This window comes from Gobio gobio (assembly GCF_949357685.1).
Source record: "Gobio gobio genome assembly, chromosome: 23".
NCBI lineage: Eukaryota > Metazoa > Chordata > Actinopteri > Cypriniformes > Gobionidae > Gobio > Gobio gobio.
Genome location: NC_137119.1, coordinates 28,313,455 through 28,340,526, shown reverse-complemented (window position 1 = coordinate 28,340,526; position 27,072 = coordinate 28,313,455). Strand labels below are relative to the sequence as shown.

The 27,072-nt window shown below is 36.7% G+C and overlaps 3 protein-coding genes across 4 annotated transcripts; 2 read left to right on the top strand and 1 right to left on the bottom strand.

The window, feature by feature from the left end:
* Window positions 1-1,929: 1,929 nt before the first annotated feature.
* cUnh11orf65 (chromosome Un C11orf65 homolog) lies at window positions 1,930-4,468 on the top strand (the record flags this gene model as incomplete). Its single annotated transcript, XM_079806831.1, has 9 exons — window positions 1,930-1,970; window positions 2,057-2,180; window positions 2,282-2,374; window positions 2,457-2,510; window positions 2,688-2,897; window positions 3,604-3,737; window positions 3,875-4,045; window positions 4,194-4,246; window positions 4,359-4,468. The coding sequence occupies 9 exons, from the start codon at window positions 1,930-1,932 to the stop codon at window positions 4,466-4,468; spliced, it is 990 nt and encodes a 329-aa protein (XP_079662957.1).
* A 1,931-nt stretch (window positions 4,469-6,399) lies between these two features.
* On the top strand, window positions 6,400-7,421 carry ndufb4 (NADH:ubiquinone oxidoreductase subunit B4). The gene is made up of 3 exons (XM_079805640.1): window positions 6,400-6,608; window positions 7,044-7,190; window positions 7,287-7,421. Exons 1-3 carry the CDS (start codon window positions 6,432-6,434, stop codon window positions 7,347-7,349), a joined length of 387 nt encoding a protein of 128 aa, XP_079661766.1. The 5' UTR covers window positions 6,400-6,431; the 3' UTR covers window positions 7,350-7,421.
* Window positions 7,399-17,689, bottom strand: hgd (homogentisate 1,2-dioxygenase). Of its 2 annotated transcripts, XR_013815638.1 has the most exons (14): window positions 17,398-17,689; window positions 16,007-16,078; window positions 15,839-15,927; window positions 15,574-15,739; window positions 15,392-15,483; window positions 15,256-15,290; window positions 14,254-14,333; window positions 10,310-10,409; window positions 10,072-10,196; window positions 8,917-9,021; window positions 8,710-8,836; window positions 8,442-8,623; window positions 7,816-8,363; window positions 7,478-7,689 (listed from the first exon to the last, which is right to left on the bottom strand). XR_013815638.1 is itself a non-coding variant. In XM_079805639.1 (13 exons), the coding sequence occupies exons 1-13, from the start codon at window positions 17,410-17,412 to the stop codon at window positions 8,220-8,222; spliced, it is 1,332 nt and encodes a 443-aa protein (XP_079661765.1). In that variant the 5' UTR covers window positions 17,413-17,689; the 3' UTR covers window positions 7,399-8,219. The 2 variants fall into 2 exon arrangements, 1 of the variants encoding a protein (XP_079661765.1); XM_079805639.1 differs by having other exon boundaries at window positions 7,399-8,363.
* Window positions 17,690-27,072: the final 9,383 nt, after the last annotated feature.

Genomic DNA, 27,072 nt, shown 5'->3' with positions numbered 1-27,072 from the left:
GTTTCATGTCACAACCTGCCATCGCTTAAAATGAAATGTAATTGCACAATGAACGGTAAGCGTGATACTCATACACCTATTTTGGCCCTTTGAAGCTGAGCGCTAGCAAATGTTCAAATGTGAACTTTTTTTATTATTCAACATTACAAAACATCACAGTATTAAAGCAATACACATAGACATGGAAACAAAAAATAAACACAGATACAGATAAGCAGGGTTACGAAAAAAACAATGACAATGTAAAAAATGTACATCTTAAGAGGACAAAAAGGTTGAATATAGAGATACAGTTTTAATTGCTTTAGAATTAACAGAGCTTTGGATAGTTTCCATATACTTGTCTAGATCATCTTTGAATAGAGAAAAGAGGCAGAACATTTTTGCTTGTGAAATTTAGCTAGTAAGAAACACAAATGAATTATGTAATATTTCCCTATGTTCTCTTTTGAGTCAAACAAACCAAAGAAAATCTTTAAACAGAAAGAAAAGTCACTCACAAAATAAGATTGGATAAACATTAACAAATCTGACCAAAATTTATCTGTGTGGGTACAACAAGTGAATGACATGAGTGACAGAAACTGCAATCCACTTCAAGGTCTGATTTATATTTACTAAGATTGACTTTGCTTGGGTAACATTTGTGAATTTATTTAAATGTTATTTCTTTTACTTTATTGGTAAGCAGATTATGAGACAAATACTTTCTCCCACTGTAAATTCTCTACAATATTATGCAATATGGTATTATTTAAGGAATTGTTATTATCTCTCTCTGGAAGAGAGCTCTGATTTTATATATTTTTTTTAATTTATTTGTTTGCTGCTCTACAGAAAATCATAAATTTCCAATCATTGTGTTAGTTAGGTTCAAAGATGGCCATGGAAATCCAGAACCTTGCAACAGAAAAGATACTCCAGAGGGATACCATTGATTCAAATGTGAACTGTGAAGGAATATTTCATAGAATGAACGTACAAACAGGAACGAGTCAATATTTTGATCGCGTTTTTTACGAATCATTGAATGATTCAATTACTCATTCACTTATCGCCGCCTACTGACGTAACTTGCTGAAAAGACCACTGACTGAACGAATCTTTTTGATAAACGATTCATCCGCGTTACTAAAATGATTCCAAATCTCCTGAACTATTTTCATGTTTAAATATATGTCTTAAATTGAACAGCACGTAACGTTAGTTTTCCATTACAAAGACTTTAGACTTTGTGAAATCTCATGTCGCTTTCTAGCATTGTGTTGAATGAGAGTGTTTTCACGTTGCTCTGGTAACGGCTCTTGTAAGTTGGGTAGGTGTGCAGCAGTCACACTTCCAGCTACGTTAGCTGTATTTTGTCATTTTGTTTCAACTCCCCCACTGTTTAGCTTAACTTACTCTTCGGTTGTAGTTTTAGCTCCCTCTACGTTTTTCACTTCAACATGTCTGCGCCATTTTGAAAATTAACAATTACTTTACTGTTTACTTGATGGATTTGATTTAAACAGGCATCTTCTATCCATTAAACCTTTTCATTCGAGTACGCTAGGCTATATTTGAAAATATAATCTGTTTGTTGAAGATGAGAAGGACTCCAGAGATCAAGTAAGTACTATTTTGTGGGCTGAATAGAAGTGTTTTATTAAAAGCAACTGTTAATTGAGTATCTGTATGGAGTCATAATCCAACGAAATCCTCATAATCTGAATAAACCAGTTTCCCATTCCTTGACATGGGAAAGGCTTAATCAGGGTGCTGAGCTTTAGCCTCAGATGAACAGTTAAACAGTATAATTTATGTGTTCTCTAAGCAGAATTATGTACTCATTTAGTTTGGCTAATTGAAATGTAAATCCATGATGTTAACGTTTCATATAATTAAAATGTTTTTCTTTTCTTTTTTTATCCTTGAGCAGCAAATGCTAGCATGAGCAAGAAAATGACTGAACACACAAACTCTTTTGACAGGTATTTAATACAGCAAAACATATAGACTCATTTCTAAATTAGTAAATCAATAGAAAAAACTGTCAATCATTCTTCTCCCCTTTTAGGCATCACTCAACATCTCCAGATGGAGAAACTACGTCAGAAACTAATGTCATTCTTGTCCCACAGCTGGAAACAGTTTTCAGCCGAGCAGCCAGGATCATCCAGCGAACTTGGAGGAAACATGTTGTTAGTGATCACAGTCAACATTTATATTACAGTTTCTCCAGCATGGTTACATATTTGAATGCCCAAATAAAATGAGTGCATACTGTGCCTGTCATTTGTAGGATACTGCTGTTTTCAAGTACCTCAAGAAACTAGTGAGCTTCCATAATCAAGGGGATCCACGTCTCCTCCTTAGATTTATTACCCCTGCAGAGGTACGTTTATGCTACAATGCAAGTTTAAATCAGATGTTTTTTCACATTTTGCAAAATCGTATTCATTAATCCTATGTTATAGGCTAATATATTGGATGCTGCTTCAGGGGCCCTTATTCGATTTAGACTGGGTGGGGTGAGTGCTGATGTTATTCATATTTCCACCATACGGTTATTTGTACTCAAGAACATGCTGTACTAATGTGTGGTTGTTTTTTGCTCCAGAAGGTTACATTGTTGGAAAGCTAATTATAAGTAAACAGACAAGTTACAACAAACTGCAAATTACTTACTAACGTTTATAAAATTACAGCCAACCTACCCCCCAAACATCTACTTTAAAATATACACTCGTGCACCCATAGTGGACATGTGTGCCTGCAGTCCTAAAGATTACACACAGCAAAAGATACCAGCTCCAAGCCAGATCCATAATGGCCGACGGACGATCTGCGATGAGGATGATCATTCTGGGTGGTACCAGCGAGTGGAGAACAATGGCTGGAGGATTTTGTCTGGCAAGGTATACAGTCATAATACTTTCATTTTCATTTTACCATTTGTATGCCAATGCAAGTCAACAAACAAAACGTATCAGGATTTTTTGTGATGAATAGAAAGTTAAAAAGAACAGATATGTTAAGACTATATATATATAAAGAGAGATTATTATTATTTTACTGGTCCTTGATTATTCCAACTTCCAAAAATGTTCGTGGAAGTATATAAATAAACATTTATTATCTATATATACATTTTTATCTTACCCCAAACTTTTTTAATCTTACTTAGCACAGTTATTCCAAAACTATTAAGCAGCAAAAAACAGTTTTCAACATTGATAATAATTTCAAATATTTCTTGAGCACCAAATCACGTGACACTGAAGACTGAACTAATGAATTGACTGGTGAAAATTCAGTTTGGCCATTATATAAATTACATTATAAATAGAAAATGGATATTTCAAATTGTTATAATATTTCCAAATATCACTGTTTGTACTATATTTTTGGTTGAATAAATGCAGCCAGGATGAGCATAAGAGACTTCTTTCAAAAACACTGACATTTTAATTATTCCTAACTTTTGTCCAGTAGTTTATATACAGTACACTACAGTAAGTTTTATTTTTATTCATGTACCATTTAAATGTGAGAGTAAAATATATATATACAAATGTTGTTGCATGACTGAGCATTGTCTTATCATTGCATTTATGATTAAAGATTTCCATGTATGAAGACCCAATAACTCAAGATACCAATGACAAGAAGATTGAATTCCATCACAGCAAAATCCTTCGGCGACAAGATGTTGCAAGAAAAAGGAAGATTCGAAAAATTGAATGGATGAGGAAAATGTAAATATGTGTATTTAAAGTAACTGTTGTTTGTAATGGGTGATAAGATGGGTTCTGCAGAACTAATGATTACAGAAAACTATAAGTACATAAGGTATGAATGACAGCATAATAATAAGTACAGATTCTGTGCACAGGTATGCTGATGGTGTCCTGCATACTCGTACAGAAAACAGTGAAACAGCTCTGCTTGTGCACAAATCCACACAAGGAATGTTGGATTCACGCCAACAAATTGGACCAGATTCAGTTTCAGAGCAGGAAGTGGATGACCTGCTCGCATGGACCAATGCTCTTAATTTTGATGAGTAATTAAGCTTATCACATTATATTTTATGTAAATGAAATGTGGGCTAATTATGAATCATGAAAATATATTTTTTTTACATTATGGTATTCATATATCATATATCCCATTTAAAAATATATATATATATATATTTTCTTGTCTCTCAGGTATATCAATGAATGGAGGAATTTGGGCACCAGCAATTGCTGCATAGTTAAAGGTAAGAGTCTTCCCCTCATTCTGCTCTGTACATGAAATATACACCTTTGTTGCATTGTGGCTCCATCTGCTGGTCAAAGTGAGTATCCATTCTTCTCCTTTTCTCCCTGTAGATGAGCTGCCGGAGAATGACCAGAGGGACTTTGCTTGTGTCGCTGATAAGATTCCTCCGGTCAGTCAAGATGACAGTCCAGTGGTGAGCCAACATCTGGATAACATCTGAGAATGGAATGTATCATGTACACTCTCACTTCTCATTTGCTTTATTCATTTGAATAAATAAAACGGGTATGAACACTTATGGAGTCCTTTTTCGATTGGTCTTGTGTGGTCAATATATATTTTTGAAATGTTAAATATATATTAAGCATCTCCTCTAAAAATAGATTTTTAATGATACACCAGAGTTATCTTTAACTAAAACTAAAACCATGAAAAACTTATACGTGAAATAAAATTATACCAAAAAAAGCCAAGGCAACATTTTGATTCAATTTAAAGGACTAAAATAACTCAACTAAATAAAAACTAGGCTAATAAAAAACCTAACTAAAATATTATCGAAAACCGATATATTGACCGATAGACCTAAATCCAAATATTTATAGAATTTTGAGTGCCTGATTTTAAAAGCAAAAGTCTCGCCATTAAATCCATGTCCCATCACACAATTATAATGATATTCTCATAATTTTATGTAGGCTAGCCTATATGACAAACTTGTGCTGCACATGTTGCACTTAACTATTTTCCTTTTTGAAGTGATTTCAATCATCTGAAGTTGTTTTAGCTGAAGGAAATAATCCATTATTTATCGGCTTTAATATATCGGCCAAATTTTCTTATTGGGTCGATAACATTAAAAATGAACATATGACCGCCGATACCGATATGGTTGCCAATATATTAACAAAAATTACAATAGTAGCCTATATAACTAATAACAATTCGCACAACATCCAACAATTTGTGTCTGTCAAAATATTTTAATGCTTCCACATGAATATTTAAGCACAAATAAAACAAAGAAATGTCTCTTAAACACGTAAATATTACCCCTGTAATTATTATCTTGTAAACAGATTTAATTGTGATATTGATATACTTTGTACATTTTGTAGTTTACATTCTGAAACATTTTATCATTTATTTTGGAGTTGTCCTTATTCTGTTTGTTTTTGGTCCGATTTCTGTATTTTTTATTAAGGCTCACATCATTCAACTGTGCTTTAAAAATTTGTTTTTTCCTCCCTATGACTAATCTTATCATAAGGAATATTACTTAATTAATCTGGTACTTCTTTTTGCTAAATTTACTATACATAAATGTACATTTGGGGAAAATAAGCCTTTATTTTTAAAATCAAAAGTGCAACAATACATAAATACAATGTTTTGTTTAAAAAATAAGAAAGCTGTAAAATGTGATTACTTGTAAATATTTTCATAATTTTATTTCACTTTTAAGTTTGTCACTGTTTTATTGTATTATTGTATTTATGTCTTTATTTATTCAATGTAACACTGACTGTATTTGTATTTAAAACCAATTAATAAAAAAATAACAACAAAAGTATTCTAATGAACGAGAAACACTGAAGAGGGAACTTCGAAATACTCCAGTGGAAAAACGAATGCTAAAAAATATAATGATTTATGGATTAGAGAGTGTATTGAAGAAAACAGAGCTGGTTAAAAGAATTTAGATTTAAAGGGCATATTGCTAAACCTGGCCTGTCCCTGATTGTGTGTCTTAATTGTATGGTTGTGGTCTGCCATATGAGGATTAATAAACATTTATTATTATCTCCGAATTGTCATTGAGATCCATTGTTTTGTTTTCCTATCATTGAAATTGACCGCACTCCCTCCCGTTACGTCACTTCCGTTTTTGGCATTTTTAGATAACAGAAGTAAAATTTTATCACAAAAACTTAAAAGCATTAGTAGGGTATTTATACATCATTTTTCTATACACTGACTCCCTGGGGCTTCTAACCTGTAATATGCCCTTTCAGTCGTTTTATTTATTTCTTTTTTAATGAAAGGTCTACACTCCACACAGTAGGTGGCGATAATGCACCTTAGCGTTGGTGCCAACCGCGATAAAACCGAAGAAGAACGTGACGCGCAGCCAATCAGATCTTTCCTTTTTCGTCGGGGCGTGTTGTTCGCCGTTCGCAGTCATGGCGAACTACAAAGAGGCTCCTTTGGCTACACGGCCAAAAACATTAGATCCAGCCGAATATTTCAATCTTTCACCTGATTACCGGCGGTCTGAGGAGAACCGAGCGGCTCTGCGATCACGACTGAAGAGGCAGTATCTGTTGCAGCTAAACAATCCTCATCGGCAAGAGCTTATTGTAAGACGAACCAATGATCAGTCTGCAAACATTAGCCTAGAGTAAAACGATTACAGTGACCCTATAAACCACTGTTATTGCATATTGTAACGAACGTATCATTTTATAATGTTTTTATAGCTATTTATGTATTCTACAATCTTGTTTTAGAAGTCTATATTGTATTATATTGAGCCTTCAGTGAGTGACCTTCACTGCTCGCTGGCTAGCAGTTATTGCTGCCAGGTTGGTTGGGTACTCAGTGTTGTATTTATGTAGAAAAATGTGATCTGTAAAATTTCTCCCAGACTATATTAATATTGAGAATACATCCTCACATTAAACCTTCTTACTTAAAATAATGACAACTGCATTATTGAAACTTTCAGAAGGTAACCCGACATGTCAAAACAGTTCGAGATCAGGTGATAAACGTCCATGTGTTTTTATTCGTAGGAGGATCCTGCTCTTTCAAGGTGGATACATGCGCGTGGCAGTAACATCTACCCCAACTTCAGACCAACTGCTAAAACATCATTGCTGGGCGGCTTGTTTGGAGTTTTACCTCTCTTCGTCTTGTACTTTGTCTTTAAGACAGACAGGGTGAGCTGAAATACTGAATCTTATTCAGTAGGCTTATTGACAATGACAAAGTTGTGGCATTTTTTTGTAATGATTTCCCCCCCCCTATCTTTCCAGGACAAAAGGGAGGCCAAGATGAAGGCAGGGACCTATGAGCGCCCCTATAAGCTGTCATCCTAAAATAGTTTTCTGATTTCACTGTTTATTGTAACAAATAGTACTTGTAATTATACTAAATAAAATACTTTATTGTTGAAACTTGGTTAATCACAGTTATTGTTGACAAATAAGTAACCACACAGTATTTTTGTCATTTCATTTAGTTTTATTGGTTCCAATAGAAGGTTTTATTGTTATATCTCTGGTTAAAGGGATAGTTTATCCATCCATTATAAAAGTAATCCACACGGCTCTGGGGGATTAATAAAGGCCTTCTGAAGCGAATCAATGGGTTTGTGTAAGAAAAATATCGATTTTTAAAACTTAACAAAAGTAAAATAACTTGCTTCTGCCAGACCGCCTTCTGTATCCAACTTATGAAGAAAGTGTAACGCCTCTCGCCGTTCAAAATGTTTATGCTACGTCAAACATCATGCGTTGCAGCAGTTACGCTTTTTCTGTAAGTTGAATACGGAAGGCGGTCTGCCGGAAGCTAGATATTTTAATTTTTAACGTGTTAAATATGGATATGTCCTTACACAAACCGATCGATTAGCTTCAGAAGGCCTTTATTAACCCCCTGGAGCCGTGTGGAGTACTTTTATAATGGATGGATGCACTTTTTTGGGCTGCCATTATAAAGCATGGATTTGCCAGGACATTTTTTTTATATATAATTCTGATCGTATTAGTCTGAAAGAAGAATGTCATATACACCTTGGATGGCTTGAAGGTGAGTAAATCATGGGGTAATTTTCATTTTTGGGTGAACTATCCCTTTAACTAAACCTCTCATATCTAGTGCTAAAATCGTTGTGATCCACATGTCAGGCATATCAAATATTATGGTGACTGACATTTCTCTCGAGTTTTAACTATGTACGTCATGTTTTATTTGCTGCTGGGTTTCCAGTTTGGATTGAAGTGACTCTTTATTGCCTCCCAGCATTTATAGTAGTTCTTATCCAGACGGTGACAGGTGTCCAATCCCCACTTGGTCACAGCCATGCTGAAGGAAGACTCAAACATGAATGCCTGTTGGATACAGCATTGTTTAAAATCTGTTCTGGCCTTTTACATCATGTATTTATTAAAGAAATATCTAAACATTACCATAGTGCCCTCCGCAACTCTCTCTGGTTTGAGAACGGCTGTGCTGTTCTTCTCAAAACAGTCGAAATCAGGGCCATGTGGAGTCATTATGCTGTGGAGGCTGGCTCCTCCGGGCTGGAAACCCTCTTCCTTTGCTTCATAGTGGCCTTTGATTAATCCCATAAACTCGCTCATGCAGTTCCCTTTAGCACAGACAGAGGGCGCTCATTCACCGCTTAAAACGTCGCTTGGTTTCAATACAAGTATGTAGTCAACGACGCAGACTTACTATGGTAGTAGGGAGGCCGAAAGGTACTGTCAGCTACACCCCAGCGAGGGGGAAAGATCACAAAATCTGCAATGGCCACACCTGGGCGAGTGGACTTGGCTGTCAGAACGGTGAAAATCGAGGGATCCTGGAAGTAAAGATTCAGGTAATTTAAATTAGAGTACAAATGTGTTGATTTTAAGACGTCAAATAAAGAAAATGACTCACTGCGTGATCAAACGCCACACCGTTGATGACCATGAAGTTCTCCAGATTGTATTTGTACGGTGTGTAGTTTCCGTGCCATGACACCACATTAAATGGCGAAAAGTCCTATTAGAACACATTTACAATGACAAAAACTGTACTGTAAATAATAATAAACCACATAATGAATTTCTGTTGACCTTAATCAATAGTAATGTCGAACTCACAACACGAAGACGTACGATTAACGTCCTCAATAAACCGTTTAAACCGTATCGCCTTGTTTTGACGCTCTACACTTGTACTTGAAATAGTAGGTTACAGGGCGAAAAAATGTCTTCGTTAAAAACCGCAATTTTACACCCTTCGATTGACAATGCTGCAGCAGGCAGGTTTTGAATGCTGCTAGCAAAATCAATATAATTCATTAAAGCAAAGACTGCCTGCTGTCCTGACCCTCATGCGCCCTCCTGTTGTTTCAACCTACCCACATGTACAGACACACACATACAGGTAAAACATCAGTCACAACTGTACACCAAACACAAATCCAGCTACTCAAACAAGAACACGGCTGTTTTTACAGTTACATTCAGTCACACAAAGACACTCTGTGCACCCTGGGGTTTCTGGGACCCACGGTTTGTAATCTCACAGGCATAACAGTTCTTGGGATAACTCTACCAGAATCTATTAAAACGAAGAAAGAAAAAAACACTCATACACACAAAACAAACATATTTTCCCAGTCAAGCAAATAATAAGCTAATTTAAGCAATTTTAGCACTCAGTTGGAGGACAAAACGACAGAATAAGGCAGTACCTTCTCCTTCAAGACTGTAAACCATTTAAACCGAGTACAGATGATGGGACCTGTCTGCTCAGCTATAGATGTGCTCTAACTGCATTTTGTCTTCGTTACAATGGGTGATATTGCCTTGTGATGCTTCTCTAATTTGCTCCTGACAGCCATAACAAGTCAATTATTCACTCGACAGGACACGGGGAAATACATTTAGTGCAAAATGAATGTTTAATGCTTGAAATCTTGATCTTATTAAAAACATATCCAGCATGGATTGTACAGATTGTGTGTAATCCATAAATATTCAGTGCTTTATTGATGCAGCAGTGTTAGTAATGGAAATTACTAATGACGCGATCATTTCATGGTACCTGTTGACATGAAAAGAGCTTTCCCTGGTACTTGTTGATAATGGTGTAACCGGTGGCTACAGTACGGTCCTCGTACCAAGCCACAGGCGTTTGGAAGTCCCTGGGGTTAGCCAGTCCATTAGCCCCTGCAAGGTAGAAATGAACTGCATTTAGAAGCAAATGAATGGACTTTTCTCAGCAGCCAATGAAAGCAAAATATTGTTCAGAGACATTAAATAAGAAATTGTGTTGGACACACCTATAGGACCCAGGTCAGGCAGCTCAAAATGGGCTCCAAACACCTCTAGAATGTATCCCCTGGTCTCTCCAAACACATCAACACTAAAACGCATCCCTTGCTGAAAAACATAAATAATTTGTTGTTCATGAGAATATTTAATGCAAAAATTAATGTACTCTATAGTTCAAATGTTTGGGGTTTTTTTTTGTTTTTTTTTGAAGAAATTACTTTTACTCAGCAAGAATGCAATTAATCAAAAGTGACATTATAGATTATATACATTACACATTGTTACAAAAAAAATGTGTATATATATATAAAATAAAATGCTTTTTCAGATTTGTATTCATCAATGAATCCTGAAGAAATGTAACAGTAGCCTACCCATCAAGGTTTTTTGAAAGTAGTCTCTCATCTCACCAAGGCTGCATTTATTTGATAAAAAATACAGTAACAATAGTAATATTGTGAAATATTATTACAATTACAATTTATTGGTTTCTGTTGTAATATATTTTAAAAATGTAATTTATTCCTGAGATGGCAAAGTTAAATTTTCAGCATTATTACTCCAGTCTTCAGTGTCACGCGATCCTTCAGAAATGATTCTAATATTTTCATTTGGTGCTAAAGAAAAATTTCTTATTATTTTTAATTGTTTAACATTAAAAATAATAAGACATTTTTCTTTAGCACCAAAGCAGTGTTGCTGCTTAATATTTTTATGGAAGTGATTTGTTTTTTTCAGGATTCTTTGATTAATAGAAAGTTAAAAAGAACAGCATTTATTATACATACTTTTTGTAATATTTATTAATTTCATGAATGTTTTTACTGTCTTTTTTATCTATTTAATGTACCTTTGCTATATAATAGTATTAATTAATTTTTTCTTCATTTTTAATATATATATATATATATATATATATATATATATATATATATATATATATATATATATATATATAGCCAAAGGTTTTGGGATGCCTGCTTTTTCATATGGGCCCACCCTTTGCAGCTTGTTGGCCATCCCCAAACTGTTCCCACAAAGTTGGGAGCATGAAATTGTCCAAAATGTCTTGGTCTGCTGAAGCATTAAGAGTTCCTTCCACTGGAACTAAGGGGCCAAGCCCAACCCCTGAAAAACAACCCCACACCATAATCCCCCCCTCCACCAAACTTTACACTTGGCACAATGCAGTCAGACAAATACCGTTCTCCTAGCAACCGCCAAACCCAGACTCATCAGATTGCCGGACAGAGAAACGTGATTTGTCACTCCAGAGAACAAGTCTCCACTGCTCTAGAGTCCAGTGGCGGCGTGCTTAACACCACTGCATCCAACGCTTTGTATTGCACTTGGTGATGTAAGGCTTGGATGCAGCTGCTTGGTAGGGATGAAACGGTATGGAAATTTCACATCACGATTATAGTGACCTAAATTATCACGGTTATCAATATTATCACGAATCAAATTAGTTGAAAGTGTTCAAAAAGAACCGATGCACACACTTAGAACATTTCAACAAGTTTTATATTTGAAAATCAACAAACAACAAATAAATAAAGCAGCTCTATGCACTTTTTTAAGCTAGATTCTATTCTGTGGGATTTCCTTCCTTATAATGGCCGTCATCAATAGCAACGCATAATGCATAAATAATAATAATTTGTCGTAAATATAATCTCTAATATTATATCTGTAAATATATTCTCAAGCAATATTCTCATCAGTGTTCAGCAATGATGCATTTAAATCTAGCATGTTTTGTGTAAGAGCCCAAACAGTATCCTAGAGAAATAATGCATATCCATATTTCCATATGATTTGACAGTTTATTTTATTAAATATCAAAATGACTGCATCATACCTGACACCTAGATGATCACTTTACAGCCAGTTTTATGACTTTCATTGTCTTCAAATGCTATTAAAGTTTCAAACGTGTATAACGTTACCAATGTTGTGTGTAACTTTAGAGACGGTCCCTAAATTCACCAACTTTATGCCAGTCACATCAGATGCGCTGTGGTTCTGCTGTGTTTGTTTGAAACTATTTTCGCTGCTGAAATAGAACAAAAACGGTCAACCACTGTATGATGAGTGAATCTCTTGCGTACATCGCACGTTTATCTCTGCTTTGAGTGCAGATTTCAGTGAGAGCGGCGCGCGCTCTGAACAAAACTCTGGCTAATCTGAACGCCTCTGATTATTAGATATCGCATTCATAAACTCAATAGAAACACGTGTGAGTGGTTATAATGCGCAACGCGATTATAACAGATGGCTTTTGAGAAGATTATAAAAAGTTCCAGGGGCGCCGGTAGAAAATTTTGGGCCCTATGAAAGAATATGATGTTGGGCCCCCTACCGCACCAACCTAGCTATCCCAAATCTTTGTCTGCAATTTAATAATACTGACCAATTAAGCTGCGCTCGCTCAACCCAGAATGCCCCAATTGGCTGATACATTGATTAAAATTAAGATACAATTTATACAAAACGAAATTTACTTTAAAGAAAGGCTTTCTACAAAACAAAACTTAATAAAGTGGTCACAATCATGTCTGACCCACTCCATGTCTCCTGGCATTGCGCATCTTATGTGTCCTCTCACTGCTGTTCACTTTTCACAATTAACATAGATTGACAGATTGACAACTATAGATATATAGACATAAAAAAATAACATGATATTTAAACATAAATATAAAACTAAATACTTTTTCTTAATGGCTACAAGAAGTATATTAGCCTACAGTACAGAGAAATTTCATGTCAGAGTGGGATTTGAGCAAATGTCGTTTTACCTGTGAACGTGAGCGGTTGCTGGATTTTGCCGGAAATGCAGAAATAAGCTATAGTTTTGTTATATTTGTAACTCTTTGGTAGATTATACATTTATAATTTCTATTACATTACTACTAGTACTATTACTACTAATAAAACCAATCTCTGGGGGCCCCAAAAGTGCGTGGGCCCTTAGAATTGTCCTAACTTTTCCCCCCTTAGCGGCGCCCCTGATAAGTTCAACCGCCAGAGTGGCTAGTGTGCAGCCGAGATAACGTTACACCCGCAAATGGCGGTTGTTAATGTCAGGCCCTGATTATTATCCCTTAAATGTCACCCTAGTCTTGTCTGAATTTGTTCGTTCGCGTCACGTTATTATTTCCCAGAAGTAGTTTTGGTATTGAGGTCAAAGTCCACTTGCCTTGCGTTCGTAGTTTTGAAGTGTTCCCCCTATTACAGCGACTTTCTTCTGGCATGTTTGCAGACAGGGTGACCATCTTCGATTAAGTTTCCCTCAGGACTTTTGTAAAAGCCAAAATATGACCACACCTCAGATTTGATCCTTTTAGAGGCTGAAAAATCTCCCGGCGCTGTCACTGCCTTCTGCCATTTTTCCTCATTCAAAAAACAGCGCTGCGCTGCGTCAGACTGACTGGACAAGATTTACCACGAGTTTTCACAATCGTGATAATCGCACGCGGTTTTAATGATAATTAAATTTTATACGATATTACTAACCGTCACTAAATTTTATCGTGGTTTATCGTGAAACCGGTAATCGTTTCATCCCTAGTGCTTGGCCATGGAAACCCATTCCTTGAAGCTCTCTACGCACTGTTCTTGAGCTTCAGATTAGATGTTTAAATAAACATTGATAATAAGACATTTCTTGAGCATCAAATCAGCATATTATAATTATTTCTGAAGGATCATGTAACACTGAAGACTGGAGTAATGATGCTAAAATTTCAGCTTAGCCATCACAGGAATAAAATACATTTAAAATGTATGAAAAATATAAAACCGTTCTTTTAAATTGCAATAATATTTCACATTATCACTTTTTATCAAATAAATGCAGCCTTGGCGAGCATACGAGACTTCTTTCAAAAACAAGAAAAAGTCTTACCGACTCTTGACCAAATCTCAGATATAGATATTAGAGTGGCACCTGAATGACACAAATCTCATTGGGATCCACCATCATCTTTCCAAATTCTGTAGTAATCAGGATTTCTCCTTGTTGAGGCACTGAAACACACATTGCAGTGTTATTGAAAAGGCATTACTAATAAATAACTTTTAAATGCATCTATGTCAACTATTAAAGGGTTAGTTCACCCAAAAATGAAAATTCTGTCATTAATTACTTACCCTCATGTCGTTCGACACCCGTCAGACCTCCGTTCATCCTCGGAACAGAAATTAAGATATTTTAGTTGAAATCTGATGGCTGTGAAAGGCCTCCATTGGCACAATGGCACCGTTCACTCTCAAGACCCTTAAAAGGTACTAAAGACGTCGTTACAAAGTCCATCTCACTACAGTGGTTCTAAAATAACTTTATGAATCGGCGACAATAGTTTTTGTGCGCAAAAAAACCCTAAATAACGACTTATATAGTGATGACGATTTCAAAACAAAGCATCATGAAGCTTCGAAGCGTTATGAATCACTGAGCCGAATGATGATTCGGATCGCGTGTCAAACCGCCAAACTGCTGAAATTTGGCGATTCAAACCGCTGAATCGACTCAGTGATTCATAACGCTTCGAAGCTTCATGATGCTTTGTTTTGAAATCGTCATCACTATGTAAGTCGTTATTTAGGGTTTTTTTGCGCACAAAAACTATTTGCCGATTCATAAAGTTATTTTAGAACCACTGTAGTGAGATGGACTTTGTAACGACGTCTTTAGTACCTTTTAAGGGTCTTAAGAGTGAACGGTGCCATTGTGCCAATGGAGGCCTTTCACAGCCATCAGATTTCAACTAAAATATCTTCATTTCTGTTCCGAAGATGAACGGAGGTCTGACGGGTGTCGAACGACATGAGGGTAAGTAATTAATGACAGAATTTTCATTTTTGGGTGAACTAACCCTTTAACCCTGAAAGATGAAAATGTAATAATCTTGGGGAAATATGGCAGTGAATAACAAGATCACAAGCTTACCAATCAGGAAATCCCCATCTGCATTTTGGAAACATCTATGAAAAGAAAAAAGTGTAAGTAAATCTTATTAAAAAAAACATAATGAACAAAGAATTAAGGTAAAATCATTGGTGAGTTGAATTCAATTCAAACTGACTTGTCGGTCATTGAAGTGTTACAGGTGTACATGTGGATGGCGATTCCATTACGAGATTTTGAATCTCCAGCTCCACAGACTGTATGTAGACCCTGAATATATCAAACCAATGAGGCTGAGACTGAAGATGATTTAAATATGAAGGAAATATGAGCAGTATGTACATGGATGAAATCTTTTACCGATATGAAATCCACTTTTTTCTCTGAAGATTTGGGGATGTTAAATGGCTTCCATCGTAGCTGGTTGGGATCAGGCTCCACTTCATTCCAGTTCTCTGTGAGATCTCCACAGCTCATCGGAGTGAAAGGTTTGTGGCGCACAGAGGGTAAAATGCGGTACAGCCAGCTATAAACACATAAGTATGCTGTGCTCAGTTCTTACAAATCTTAAGAGTTTAGTTTCGACTGTTATGTTATAAAACTGTCTTTTTTCAAAACTCCATACCTTCGCTTATTGGACGACCGAGGGCAAGTGAAGGCAGAACCAGAGAGTTGCTCAGCATACAGGCCATATGGACACACTTGTGGATTGTTCTATAAGACAATAATCTAAACTGAGCATTTGATGTGCAATTTTTATAAGTCAGGTAGGTGATCAAAGTTTTGGTATTACCTGTCCCTCAGGTAGAGATCCTGGACAGCGAGGGTCCTCAGAGGCAAACTCATTGCCAAAACCACTCATGTACTATAAAACAGTTATATGACTAATGTAAGCATGAGTTCATATTTTCAGAATCATAGATGGCAAAAGTTGATAATAGGTAATAGTAAGTCACAAAAGAAGCCGTGTAAAACCCTCCTAGTATCTCCTCTTTCCTATGAGTGAGCGACAACAAATGTGCTTAGTCATGATGCATCTGCAGATGTGTTCAGAGCAGCTCTTAAAAGATCTCAATCTTGCATAGGCTTATTGAAAACATAACATATTGAGGGGTAAAATATGACGATAAACAATAATTATGTAAGATTTCAACTGAAAACACCTGACAAAAATGTTTCTATTTGGCCAGTTGTTTACATTCTTGTCTACAAGTAGACGATTGAGATTAGCAAGAGTCCACTATCGGGGCTATGCTAAATTTCTCTTGACATTAGGCCTGTGTTCTATAAAACAAGTAATATGATTAAAAGCATTCATGAACCTAAAAAGTTTTATGTAGCCTATAACTTTACAGTAGAGCAGAAATTAACCTCATCTGGGCAGCTGCGGATTCAAGTGATCTGATTGGTCAGGTTGGAACGCCCTGCAAATCCTCCTCATGCAGCGATGTTTGAATCAATTCCATTCGAATCGGTTCTTTCAAGCAATTAAATTCAAAGAACCGGTTCATACAACCAGTTGACCGATGTCTTTATTCCATAGGCATTACTGTTTACGTTTTATAAATCATGGTGTTTGTTGTAATGACATGTGTCCCAGTTAAGTTTGTTGATCAGTTCTATAATTCAGCTTATAAAACAATACCTAAATATTTGCAATTACATTAAACAAAACAGAAATTCAACTAAATCTCCAGAAAAGTTGTCCACCCGAGAATCGCTCGGAAAAATAAATGTTTCGTGAACAAATCTTTCAGAGCTGCGTTTACCAAAAGCATGTTTAGGCTTTTCTTTAGGTTTCTCCGATCTACTTAGGCTAAAGATGCCAAAACCGGGTTTGTGAATCATTTCTAGCGACTCATTAAAAAGATCCGACTCAAAAGAGAGATTCGGACATCACTATGCTCAGATGATGTGTAGTGAAGTGTCTACAGCAAAACATAATAATAACCAAGCATAGTTTTAACATTTGGTAGCCTATATATGTGTCTGTAAATAATAATAAAAAAACAGTTTGGAAAAAAAAATTATTTGACGAAAACGTTAAAAAACTGGAAAATATGATGAATAAAACTGAATTAGGCTTACGATATTACAATATAGCGTCATAAATGTATTGAATTTGATCAGTTTTTGGCTATTTTAGACAAGCATTCGTCCATATAGAGTCCAAAGTACACTTACCTTTAAACCAGCCATTGTGCTTTACTGATGTGGTCTAGTAGCCTAATATTTAAACTTTTCAAAACGAACTGCAACTTTCCTCAAATGACACAGGAGTTCTTCCGTCCCTTAAAACCGCTCGTACCGAGTCAGCGCTCTCTCCCTGCAGAGGACCGAAGGAGGGACTTGGGTCGTATTTACGTTTTTCTCAATATGGTTTTAATTAGACTCAGACACGACTCGTGACGCAACTAGAGATTTGGGCAACGTTTGAGAGGGGAGGAGAGGTTTGATGTCCACAAATCGTGCAAAGAATGACCCCTGGCATAGGTACAGCAAATGTCAGTTTAGCCAAGATCGTAAAGTCCATTCTCAATCCTTTAATAAATGCACGTAGGGCTATTTCTTGTTCGCTAGGGGAGTCCAGGGAGTAATTTTGTTAGTAGACATCATTGTTGTGGTTATTGTTTGTTTTTTTAAAATTTAACTATGCTTAAACTAAGTTTAACTCACAATTTCGTGTTAGAAAAACAGAAAAGGAAAAAAATATAGAAATATAGCTTACAAAACAAAGGCTAATGGGTTAACCATTTGCAGTGTGGTAAATGTATGCCTATAGGTTTGTTAGTTGCATTTTTGTGTGCCCAGAAAGTACAAATAGTCACAACCCTCCCCACCTGGTCAAACATGATATTTCTAGTTAATTGTTTTATTTAGGCTATTTTTTTGCATGTACTACAGTGGTATGGAATTCCAAAGCTGCCAATATTACAAATAAATACATATATAAATAAATGTAAAAAAGCACAAAATAAATATATTAATAAATATACATAGAAAAGCAAAAATAAAAATAAAAAAATCAATAATTATTTGTACATTTATTTCCTTATTTATGTATATATTTAATTTTTCCATATTTATTTGTGCTTTTTTAAATTTATTTGTACATTTATTTATTTTTTAATATTGGCAGCTTTGGAATTCCATACAGTGGGCTACTGTGCAAAAATTTTAGGCACGTTAGTATTTTCAACAACAACAGTGCTGTGCATTTTGAGCTATTTGAGTTGCCGTAGTTTTCTGTAGATCTCAAGCAATGCTGGATAATGTAGTCTTCCAGTGAGCGCCGGCGATAACAAAGCCTGTGCATGGACAAGCGTTACCGTAAACGTCACAAAGAAGAACATTTCCATCTGCGTGCCTCGTTTGTGGAAATGAGTCGGACAGGGTCATACATTGCGTATGAGTCAAGTCTCAGTTCAGTTGTTCGCGAGTCCAAGTCAAGACTTAAAAAAATGACTTGCGACTTAAGTGCGACTCGAACCAAATCGCAGACTTGAGTTTCCATCTCTGTTATCCACAGAGATCTGATATCACCATTGAGTCTGTCTGTGATTACATGAAGAAAAAGGAAAAAACTGAGAAACTTCACAGCTGCAATACTATGAAAAGTTTTAGGCACTTGTGTAAAAATGCTGTAAAGTGAGGATGCTTTCAAAAATAAATGTCCTAAATAGATTTTATTTATCAATTAACTTCCATTAAAGGGTTAGTTTACCCAAAAATGAAAATTCTGTCATTAATTACTCACCCGTTTCAAACCCGTAAGACATCTTCGGAGATGAAGATGAAGATGAAGAAGATATTTTTGATGAAATCGGAGAGCTTTCTGAACCAGCCATAGGCAGCAACGTCATTGCAACTTTCAAGGTCCAGAAAGATAGCAAAGACATTGTTAAAATAGTCCATGTGACTCCAGTGGTTCAACCTTGATGTTATAAAGCGACGAGAATACTTTTTGTGTGCAAAAACAAACAAAAATAACGACATATTCAACAATTTCTTCTTGTCTGTGTCATTCTCCTACGCTGTTGACGTAAATACAGTGCAGCGCTTCCGAGTTCTACGTCAATACGCTGGCTTACCATTGGCCGGCGCTGTTCACGTGAGTACCACGACGCATGTGTGTAATGCTGACGTAGTGAGCCGCCATTCTGAAGTAGAACTCGGAAGCGCTACAATGTTTACACTACGTAGGAGAATGACACAGACAAGAAGAAATTGTTGAATAAAGTTTCGCTTCATAAAATTAAGGTTGAACGGTTGAACCACTGGAGTCACACTGACTATTTTAACAATGTCTTTACTGGAAAAGTTGCAATGACGTTGCTGACTACGGCTGGTTCAGAGAGCTCTCGGATTTCATCAAAAATATCTTAATTTGTGTTCCGAAGATGAACAAAGTTCTTACAGGTTTGGAACGACATGAGGGTGAGGAATTAATGACAGAATTTTCATTTTGGGGTGAACTAACAAATCAATATTTGGTGTGACCACCCTTTGCGTTTAAAACAGCTTTTGTCCTACACTTGCACAGGGGGGTGGCCTGGTGGCTAGAGCCACTGCCCCTCTGCTCTCATCGGCTGAGGTGCCCCTCTTCCCCCCCTTCGCTCCCTCACCCCCAAAGGATTCCCATAAAAGCGTTCCGTTCCGCTAAAAATCCACTAATTCCGTTAATCCGTGTTTTCCCGCTCGCTCCATCGCTCACAGCCTTGTGGAGACGACAGTTCCAGAATGTTGTCCCATTAACAGGTAAACAAACTACAATCCACATTCCAGACAGTGTTTGATCCGCGGAATAATTTGGTAGTTTGTTTTTGTATTTTTGTCGGTAACGTTTTGCTCCTGGTTTTCTATTAGTGCTAACAATTTGCAAAATATCCTCGTTCTTGGAAGATAATTAATTTTCTAATTAAATTATTGCACCTGATCTAATATAAATAACACAGAATTTGATGTTGTCGGCACACTTTGTAGACAAAAAAACAATGATTTCACCAAAAAGAAGACAAAAAGAGTGAGAAAGAGCAAAGGGAGGCTAATTCCCATTTAACATTGCAATGGATTCAAAGCTTCAGCATGCCAGCATCATGTATAATATTTAGCAGACAGTTTGTCACACTTTAACTCCTATAAAGTATAAATTGTTAATACTAGCAAAGTTAGCAAAGTTTGTAGCATTCCAATTTCTGTTTGTTTTGATAAATAAAATAATTATTGTTCAATAAATATTCAAATATGTTAATATAAAAATATAGGCTAGTTTAAAAGTACTGAAACTTTTTTAAAGTAAAGACTCTGAACGCATTGAATGAAATCCCATAACAATTTAATAAAGCTTTACAGTAGTAACAAATAAATATATATTTTTATTATATGATATGATTATTATCATATTTTTAAATATTATGGTTTCATTAGACTATAAATAAGATGATTATCTCTAAGGTGGACACCCAACGCTATATATCATATTTACCATCTGAATCTAACCATGTCATGTGTCAAATAAATGGAAAAGTCAACCGTTCATGTTCATTATTGTGCCTTTTACCCCAAATACTTTTACATAATCTTCCGTTATTGAAAAACTGTTGCTTAATTTACTTTGAACAAAACTGAAAATCATTAACAAGACCGTTGTCTCAAAATATATTCAATAATTTTAGCAATTCTCCTTTGCTAAAGCTACAACATTTAAAAAAACATTAAAAATCAAATCAAATTAGCGCAGCCTAATAATTGTATTTGCAATATGATTGTAAAAGGTTTGTTATTCAATCTCTACATTAAGATGATACTCAACCCCCTTATAGTGCCCCTTTTTTTGGTTTAGGCCACTGCCCCTCGAAAATGTCTGTGCACACGGCCCTGCACTTGCATATAGTCTTTCTTCAAGCGTCTTGGAGAGGTTTCTGCGGTTCTTCTGGATTTAGTCTATCTCAGTTTTTTTCAGTTTTTTCATGTAATCCCAGACAGACTCGATTATGGTGAGATCAGATCTCCGTGTGGAGCACACCGGCTGTTGTCAGAATAATCTCACTGGATTATTACAATTAATGGCAAAAGGAATGTTTGGAAATGTAAACTGATATTTCCTACTGACACATTACAGCAAAACACATAAATTACTGGCTTCATTTTTTTTGGTAAATTCATATGATTCCAGTACATGTCATTTAACACCCATTTAGATTACACACATTTTAGATGTAATGTTTCTTTGGTCCTTCAAAATAGTGTTGTTTTTTTTCATCCTGTAAATTCTTAATGTTTCTACTCAGAGCCTTAGATCTTCTGGTATCATCTCAGAAGGGTCTCATTTTCTCAAAAGATGGTGCCACACGTCTATACAGGAAGTCTGTACGCTGTACATGCTTCATCCTGCACTGCACTTTGAGTAGGCCAGAGCTGTTCCAATGCTGTAGTTGTTTCCATAATTTAAACATAGCCAACAGACCGAGCCATTATGTAGGTTTGTGTCTAAGGTTCCACAGTATGACACCGAACTCGGAACGGGTCCAATTGTGCATTTCTTTTGGAGAAAATGAATAGGCGTAATAAAAAAACCGAAAACAATATCACATCGAATCAATTTGCTTCTTTCATTCCACACACTATTCCCTTTCTCTCATCTTTTGGGGAGGTGATGTGTTGGTGGGGTAAATTATGGCAATTCTCATGGTGAGGCGCAAATAAACTCAGAGCGGCAGAAGTAACTGTTCTCTACTGAAGCGTGCAGCTGTGCCGAGACTCCCGCTGGCAGGCCGTTTAGGTGCTGTCGAGAAAGACTAATGCCGGAAAATATCTCGACCCAGTCTGCGGAAATTGATCTGCTCCTCAGGGAAAAAATGACTGATTTTAATTTTGTCACGCCTCTCTCTCTCTCTCTCTCTCCGCCTCACCTTTCTTAAAGTAAGGCACGTTCTTCCACAGGCAATAGAGTGACAAAAATGGCTCATGATAGGTGCACAGATGAGCAAGAGCATTTTCTACAATATAGCCTTGATGTTCTCCCCCCCTGGACAAACTACATGTTGATGGACTTGAAATCAGTCCCCCACGCATTCCCTTCAGTGCAATTCACAATCACAGGATGCAAGGCGGTCCGTAAATCTCGAAAATTCAGGCTAGATGGTAGAGCTAGTGTGTGTGGATTTTTGGAAGGACCCCAAACGGAGCCTGATGCATGAGCAAGTGTGTGATAAATATGCTTCCAAATGCTGCGTCCTGATCTCTCTCACCTCCCGCTGCATTTGCACCGGCAGTAGTTCCACTTACCGCTGAATAGATTTGCTGAGACACCCACTGTCCCCTTTTAAAATGAAGAGCAACTGGCCTTGTTAAGGGAGTCTCTCCAGCGGCTGTAATGTTATGCAAATGGTTTAATATGAAGATAAAGACTGTAGCGGCATGCCACGCTCTACCAGTTCAAGCCCCGGTGGATCCTCAGAGCCTTCACTAATGAGAGAGGGATTATTCTGGAGTCATTAAATGGTGCCCTCCCTGACATCTCTCCCCTCCTCCCCCGGTTATGCCCATTAATGCACTGTACACAGACTTTAGAGATACCTTTTACCACGGGCTCCTGGTTTTTTACACATCAGAATGTCACTGAATAGCAAATTACATTCTCTTCCCACAGAGAAAATTGCTTTTGAATCGCTTAGTTATAAAGATTTTTTTTAGGAAGGAGGGGGGGGGGGGGACATGCGAAAACATAATTACTTGTGTTGAAAATCTCATTGGCAGTTGTTGCAGCTGGTTGCTCAGAAAAAGTATTTAAGGAATTATGTGGAAATGCATCTGTGTGTGTTTATGTTTGGACATGCACAAAAATGCACTTTTATAGACCAATACGGATGCGTTAAGTATAATATAACTGGCATAACATCGCGCAGGCTATAGCTATAATGGTTCAGATGTGGTGGTTAGATAGCTTAGCGCCCTAATATCAAAGAACAGCATGGATTCTGGTAACATCCGATTGATTTGCAGATGCTTATACACCACGTGTGTGTCGCCTCAAACTCATTATTCTAAGCTCAATGAGGAAATGTGCGTTTTTGTGAGTGGGAGAGGGAAAGAGAGGATGACCCTCACGTGTCACTTTTGGACCCTGTTAAATATGTTGTCACAAACAGGGGTGAGATCGCCGTGACCCCAAGGGACAGACTGAATTTACTGTTACTACTTCCTAACCGCAGGGACTCCAAGTGCCAAGAAATAGAGAAGTAAGAAATCCAATATAGATTGCATGGCTTCACTCGGCTCCCCATCGTGCAGTTCAGAGCTCAAAGCGTTTTTGTCTCTCCCACTAAATTGGTCTGGAGGGCTTGGAGAGCAGTCAACTTCTACTAATGATGCCCTCTGATACATTCACATCAAATTCGTGGCCTTTTCACACATACACTGTCCATCGCAAACACACAAACAAAGCAAAATATCCCCTTTTATCACTCTCAGCCACCCCTGACCACTTCCAATCTGCCAGCTATAGGGAAGCAAAACAAACATAACTATGGGAGCTAAAATTCTGAAGGAGAAAAAGAAAGAGGAGAATAGAATAACTGGCCTCGTGCGGAGGCAGGGACTGGAGACAGGGACGGAGCTGGACTGAGTCAGAGGAGAGCTGTCACAGCAGCCATTACCATCACAGCTGAACTCCAGAGAAGCCATCTCAACGCCACGCAGGAAGCTAATTTCATTTGAGATGAAGTCTCTGATGAACTGCTGTGGATTATCCCCTATAAGTATCCACAGACCTCATTAACAATACCCCGAGACGTCGTGTTTGGTGCGTTATCAACATCTCCCGGGCCTCACTGAATTGGTTATATAGGTACATTTTTGTGCTAACTTTTAGTCTACAGTTCAAGGCCAATGTTTCCTCTGATGCTTCACAGGTCCACTAGATGTCAGTAGAACCAATACAACATATACAACATAATTTACCAAAACAATTGCATTTGTCACAATGCCTGCCCCACATTTAATTTTAAGTGAATATAGTCTCTAAAAATGTCACGTGGTGTAACCTATTAAATAAAAAGTACGAAAGGTAAACTTTAAAGGCCTGAGTGCACACAATCTTTTTTTCCCCTCAAAAAAATGTAAATAAGATATGATAAACATATCAGGAACATGCATTTGTATTAATAAATAAATAAATAAAATACGGGCCTATAAGAATCTAAATGGGTCCTCTGTTTTACGGCTTCGTGTAACATGACAAACGGACTTCTTGCAAAGGTCTTCAAATATCAATATAGCCTATTTGAAAACACAGTTAAAAGAATGAATGTGCCTAACTACTGCAAATTAAAACTAAAATTATTTCTGACAAAATGTATTTTATCAAGAATTTCCACCTTTTAATAAGACTTGCAGGTTGTAGCCTAATACAATTATAGGCTACATTTTTATTCCGTTTTACAATCTCATAAAGGCTATCACATTTTTACTTAAAGCTCTACAATAATAATAATAATTCTGATTCATAAATTAAAGATGTTCATCACAAGATGTGTAGACATTTCTGTACGACATTATAATTATTATTAGGCCTATTGGTTGAATAACGTAAAAGATCGGGATAAAAAAAAAAACGTCTTATCATTGACCCGTGTCAATATGCTACAATATTTTTCCATAAAACATGACCTCCTTCTGTGATGTTCTCCGGCTCTTGATAAAACTCAGCGAAAGACACGCACATTTCTTTTCCTCCCGTTGAAAACCTCTTGATTACCTCTTTTATACGAATGTCTAAATGTCATTTATTTCCTTGTGTCGTTTTTACAAAATTTACATAAAACTCAGACAAGGTCAGATAGCAGCTAAGTCCCTAATTTACTCTAATCAACTTTCATTTGCATGGCGATATTTGCGCGCGTTATTGACGCTAACTGAATAAATGGACTTCTTCAAATTCAAGGGGAGAGGTTTTGATAAGCTCATGGGAGAAGAAGAATAATTTGCATGTATTACTTTGATTAACTTAATAAAGGATTGTCATTCTTGAATTTAGACATTCATATTCTTTCCAAGAAGCAATCAATAAAGGGCAAGAGCACCTCTTTAGATCATCAGCGCACACGAACTCTCTTTTCAGGCTAAAAGGGAGAGAGAAAAAAATTATATACATGAAATAAAATAAATAAATGCTAAGTGCAGCAGCCCCTGTGAACTCCTTCAGACCTCGACGATAATAAGATCGGAGACGCAAAATTGTTCCAACTCATATTTGTGACCTTTCACCCAAATGCATTATTAAAGAAGCCATTCCACGCTTCACGTTCCACAAATCGATAAGAATGCAGAGGAGACCTCACAGTCCCCTATAATCTACAAAAAAAATTACATTCAGACTTATATGAAATGATGCGCAAAAATTGAAAACTTGACAAACTTCCAAATGAGGCCAGTCGGCCGCAACTGTGTGATCTCTATACACGGTAATATTAGGGGGGTTTGATTTGAGCGGGGGTCTATCCAACACCAAAAAGAACTCTGAACTCTAAAGTAGGCTTGCCTATGCATTGTTTTTATATAAGTAGCTGGCTTACCCCTATGTTAAAACCTCGTTTCCAACCACAAAACTTGGATTTGCTATCTCCACATTTTTCAGGTGAGCGGGCGCGGCCATTTGTAATTTGTCTGGTGTCATTTGTTTTCAGGTTTTTTTTTTAGAAGTACAAACAGCTCGTTATGCTGCTTGACATTGCAAACTGCTATTTCTTACCGCGTTCTTTTAAAGTAGGCCTATTGTCTTAATAATAAACACGCTGGTTTGTAGCGCAAACAGTTTTACTTACTGCACTTTGATATATTCTTCTCATTAATTCCCTATTGCAGCTATTTAATAAATCGGAAGAAAAAATTCACAGAAAACACCTTACTTCCGCGTTGAAAATGAAGTCAGAACGCGCGAAATACCTGTCAGAAAACAGAAGTCGCGATCGCCGGAGGAGGTTACCATAGCAACAGTTAGCCGTTCCAGCGGTAGGATCGAGCAAAAACAAAAGCCTGCTGTTATTATTTGTAACTTTATTATAGTGTTTTATTTAGAACGTCTTTATTTTTACGTCATAGACATAAATGTCCAAGTCAACCACCCCGAAAGTTACTGAGCCTAGGCCTACTCACATGTCAGGTGACGGGTCCGAGAAAAAACAAGTCGGTTTAAGAAAAGGCGACTAGTTTATGTGACTTAATGTTAGAAGATAAACTTAATTTTCTGTTGTGATTGTAAAAATCAACGACTCACAAAAGTGTGCAAATTAGCCCCACAACTGAATGAATGTTATGGTTGTGAACTTGGATGACCACTGCAAATCGTGCATCTAGAAATATGTAAATAATGTTGAATTCTGCGACCCACCGAATCATATGACCGTAGTGACGGTAGCATTGGGATTAGGGTTAGCTCAAAACAGCACCTACATAGGGTCACAGATTTATGTACAACACGCAAAGCAAAATGGAGCAAAATCAACTCGCCCAGGCACTCTGCGCAGAAGCACCTTTCTGGAACCCCAAATAAACAATAATAATTTGGCATGCAAGCAATAAAACAATTGTGATCCTATTTACTTGTGTCTTCAAGGACAGGATAATCTTTGGTTAAATGTTTGAGTTGTCTTTCCTCTTCCTTCTTCTCTCCCTCTTTTTAAATAAATTCAAATTATCGAGTCAGATGAACAAAATTAGAGTCCTTTTGTTTTTATTAGTGCGTATTACTGGTGAAAATTACAGATGATCATTGCGTTCTAGATTGCTATTGTTGTTCCGATCATCGACTGTCATTCTAAACTTAAGCTAACAAAGTCATTAAATTGACTCCCTCGCGCT

Excerpts from the sequence above, each read along its gene's own strand:
- ndufb4 (XM_079805640.1), top strand. The coding sequence starts at position 6,432 with ATGGCGAACTACAAAGAGGCTCCTTTGGCTACACGGCCAAAAACATTA. Across the intron at positions 6,609-7,043 it reads CTCATCGGCAAGAGCTTATT|GAGGATCCTGCTCTTTCAAG; the intron begins GTAAGACGAACC and ends TTTTATTCGTAG. Across the intron at positions 7,191-7,286 it reads TTGTCTTTAAGACAGACAGG|GACAAAAGGGAGGCCAAGAT; the intron begins GTGAGCTGAAAT and ends CTATCTTTCCAG.
- hgd (XM_079805639.1), bottom strand. Across the intron at positions 15,740-15,838 it reads CGGTCGTCCAATAAGCGAAG|CTGGCTGTACCGCATTTTAC; the intron begins GTATGGAGTTTT and ends ATGTGTTTATAG. Across the intron at positions 15,291-15,391 it reads AACACTTCAATGACCGACAA|ATGTTTCCAAAATGCAGATG; the intron begins GTCAGTTTGAAT and ends TTCTTTTCATAG.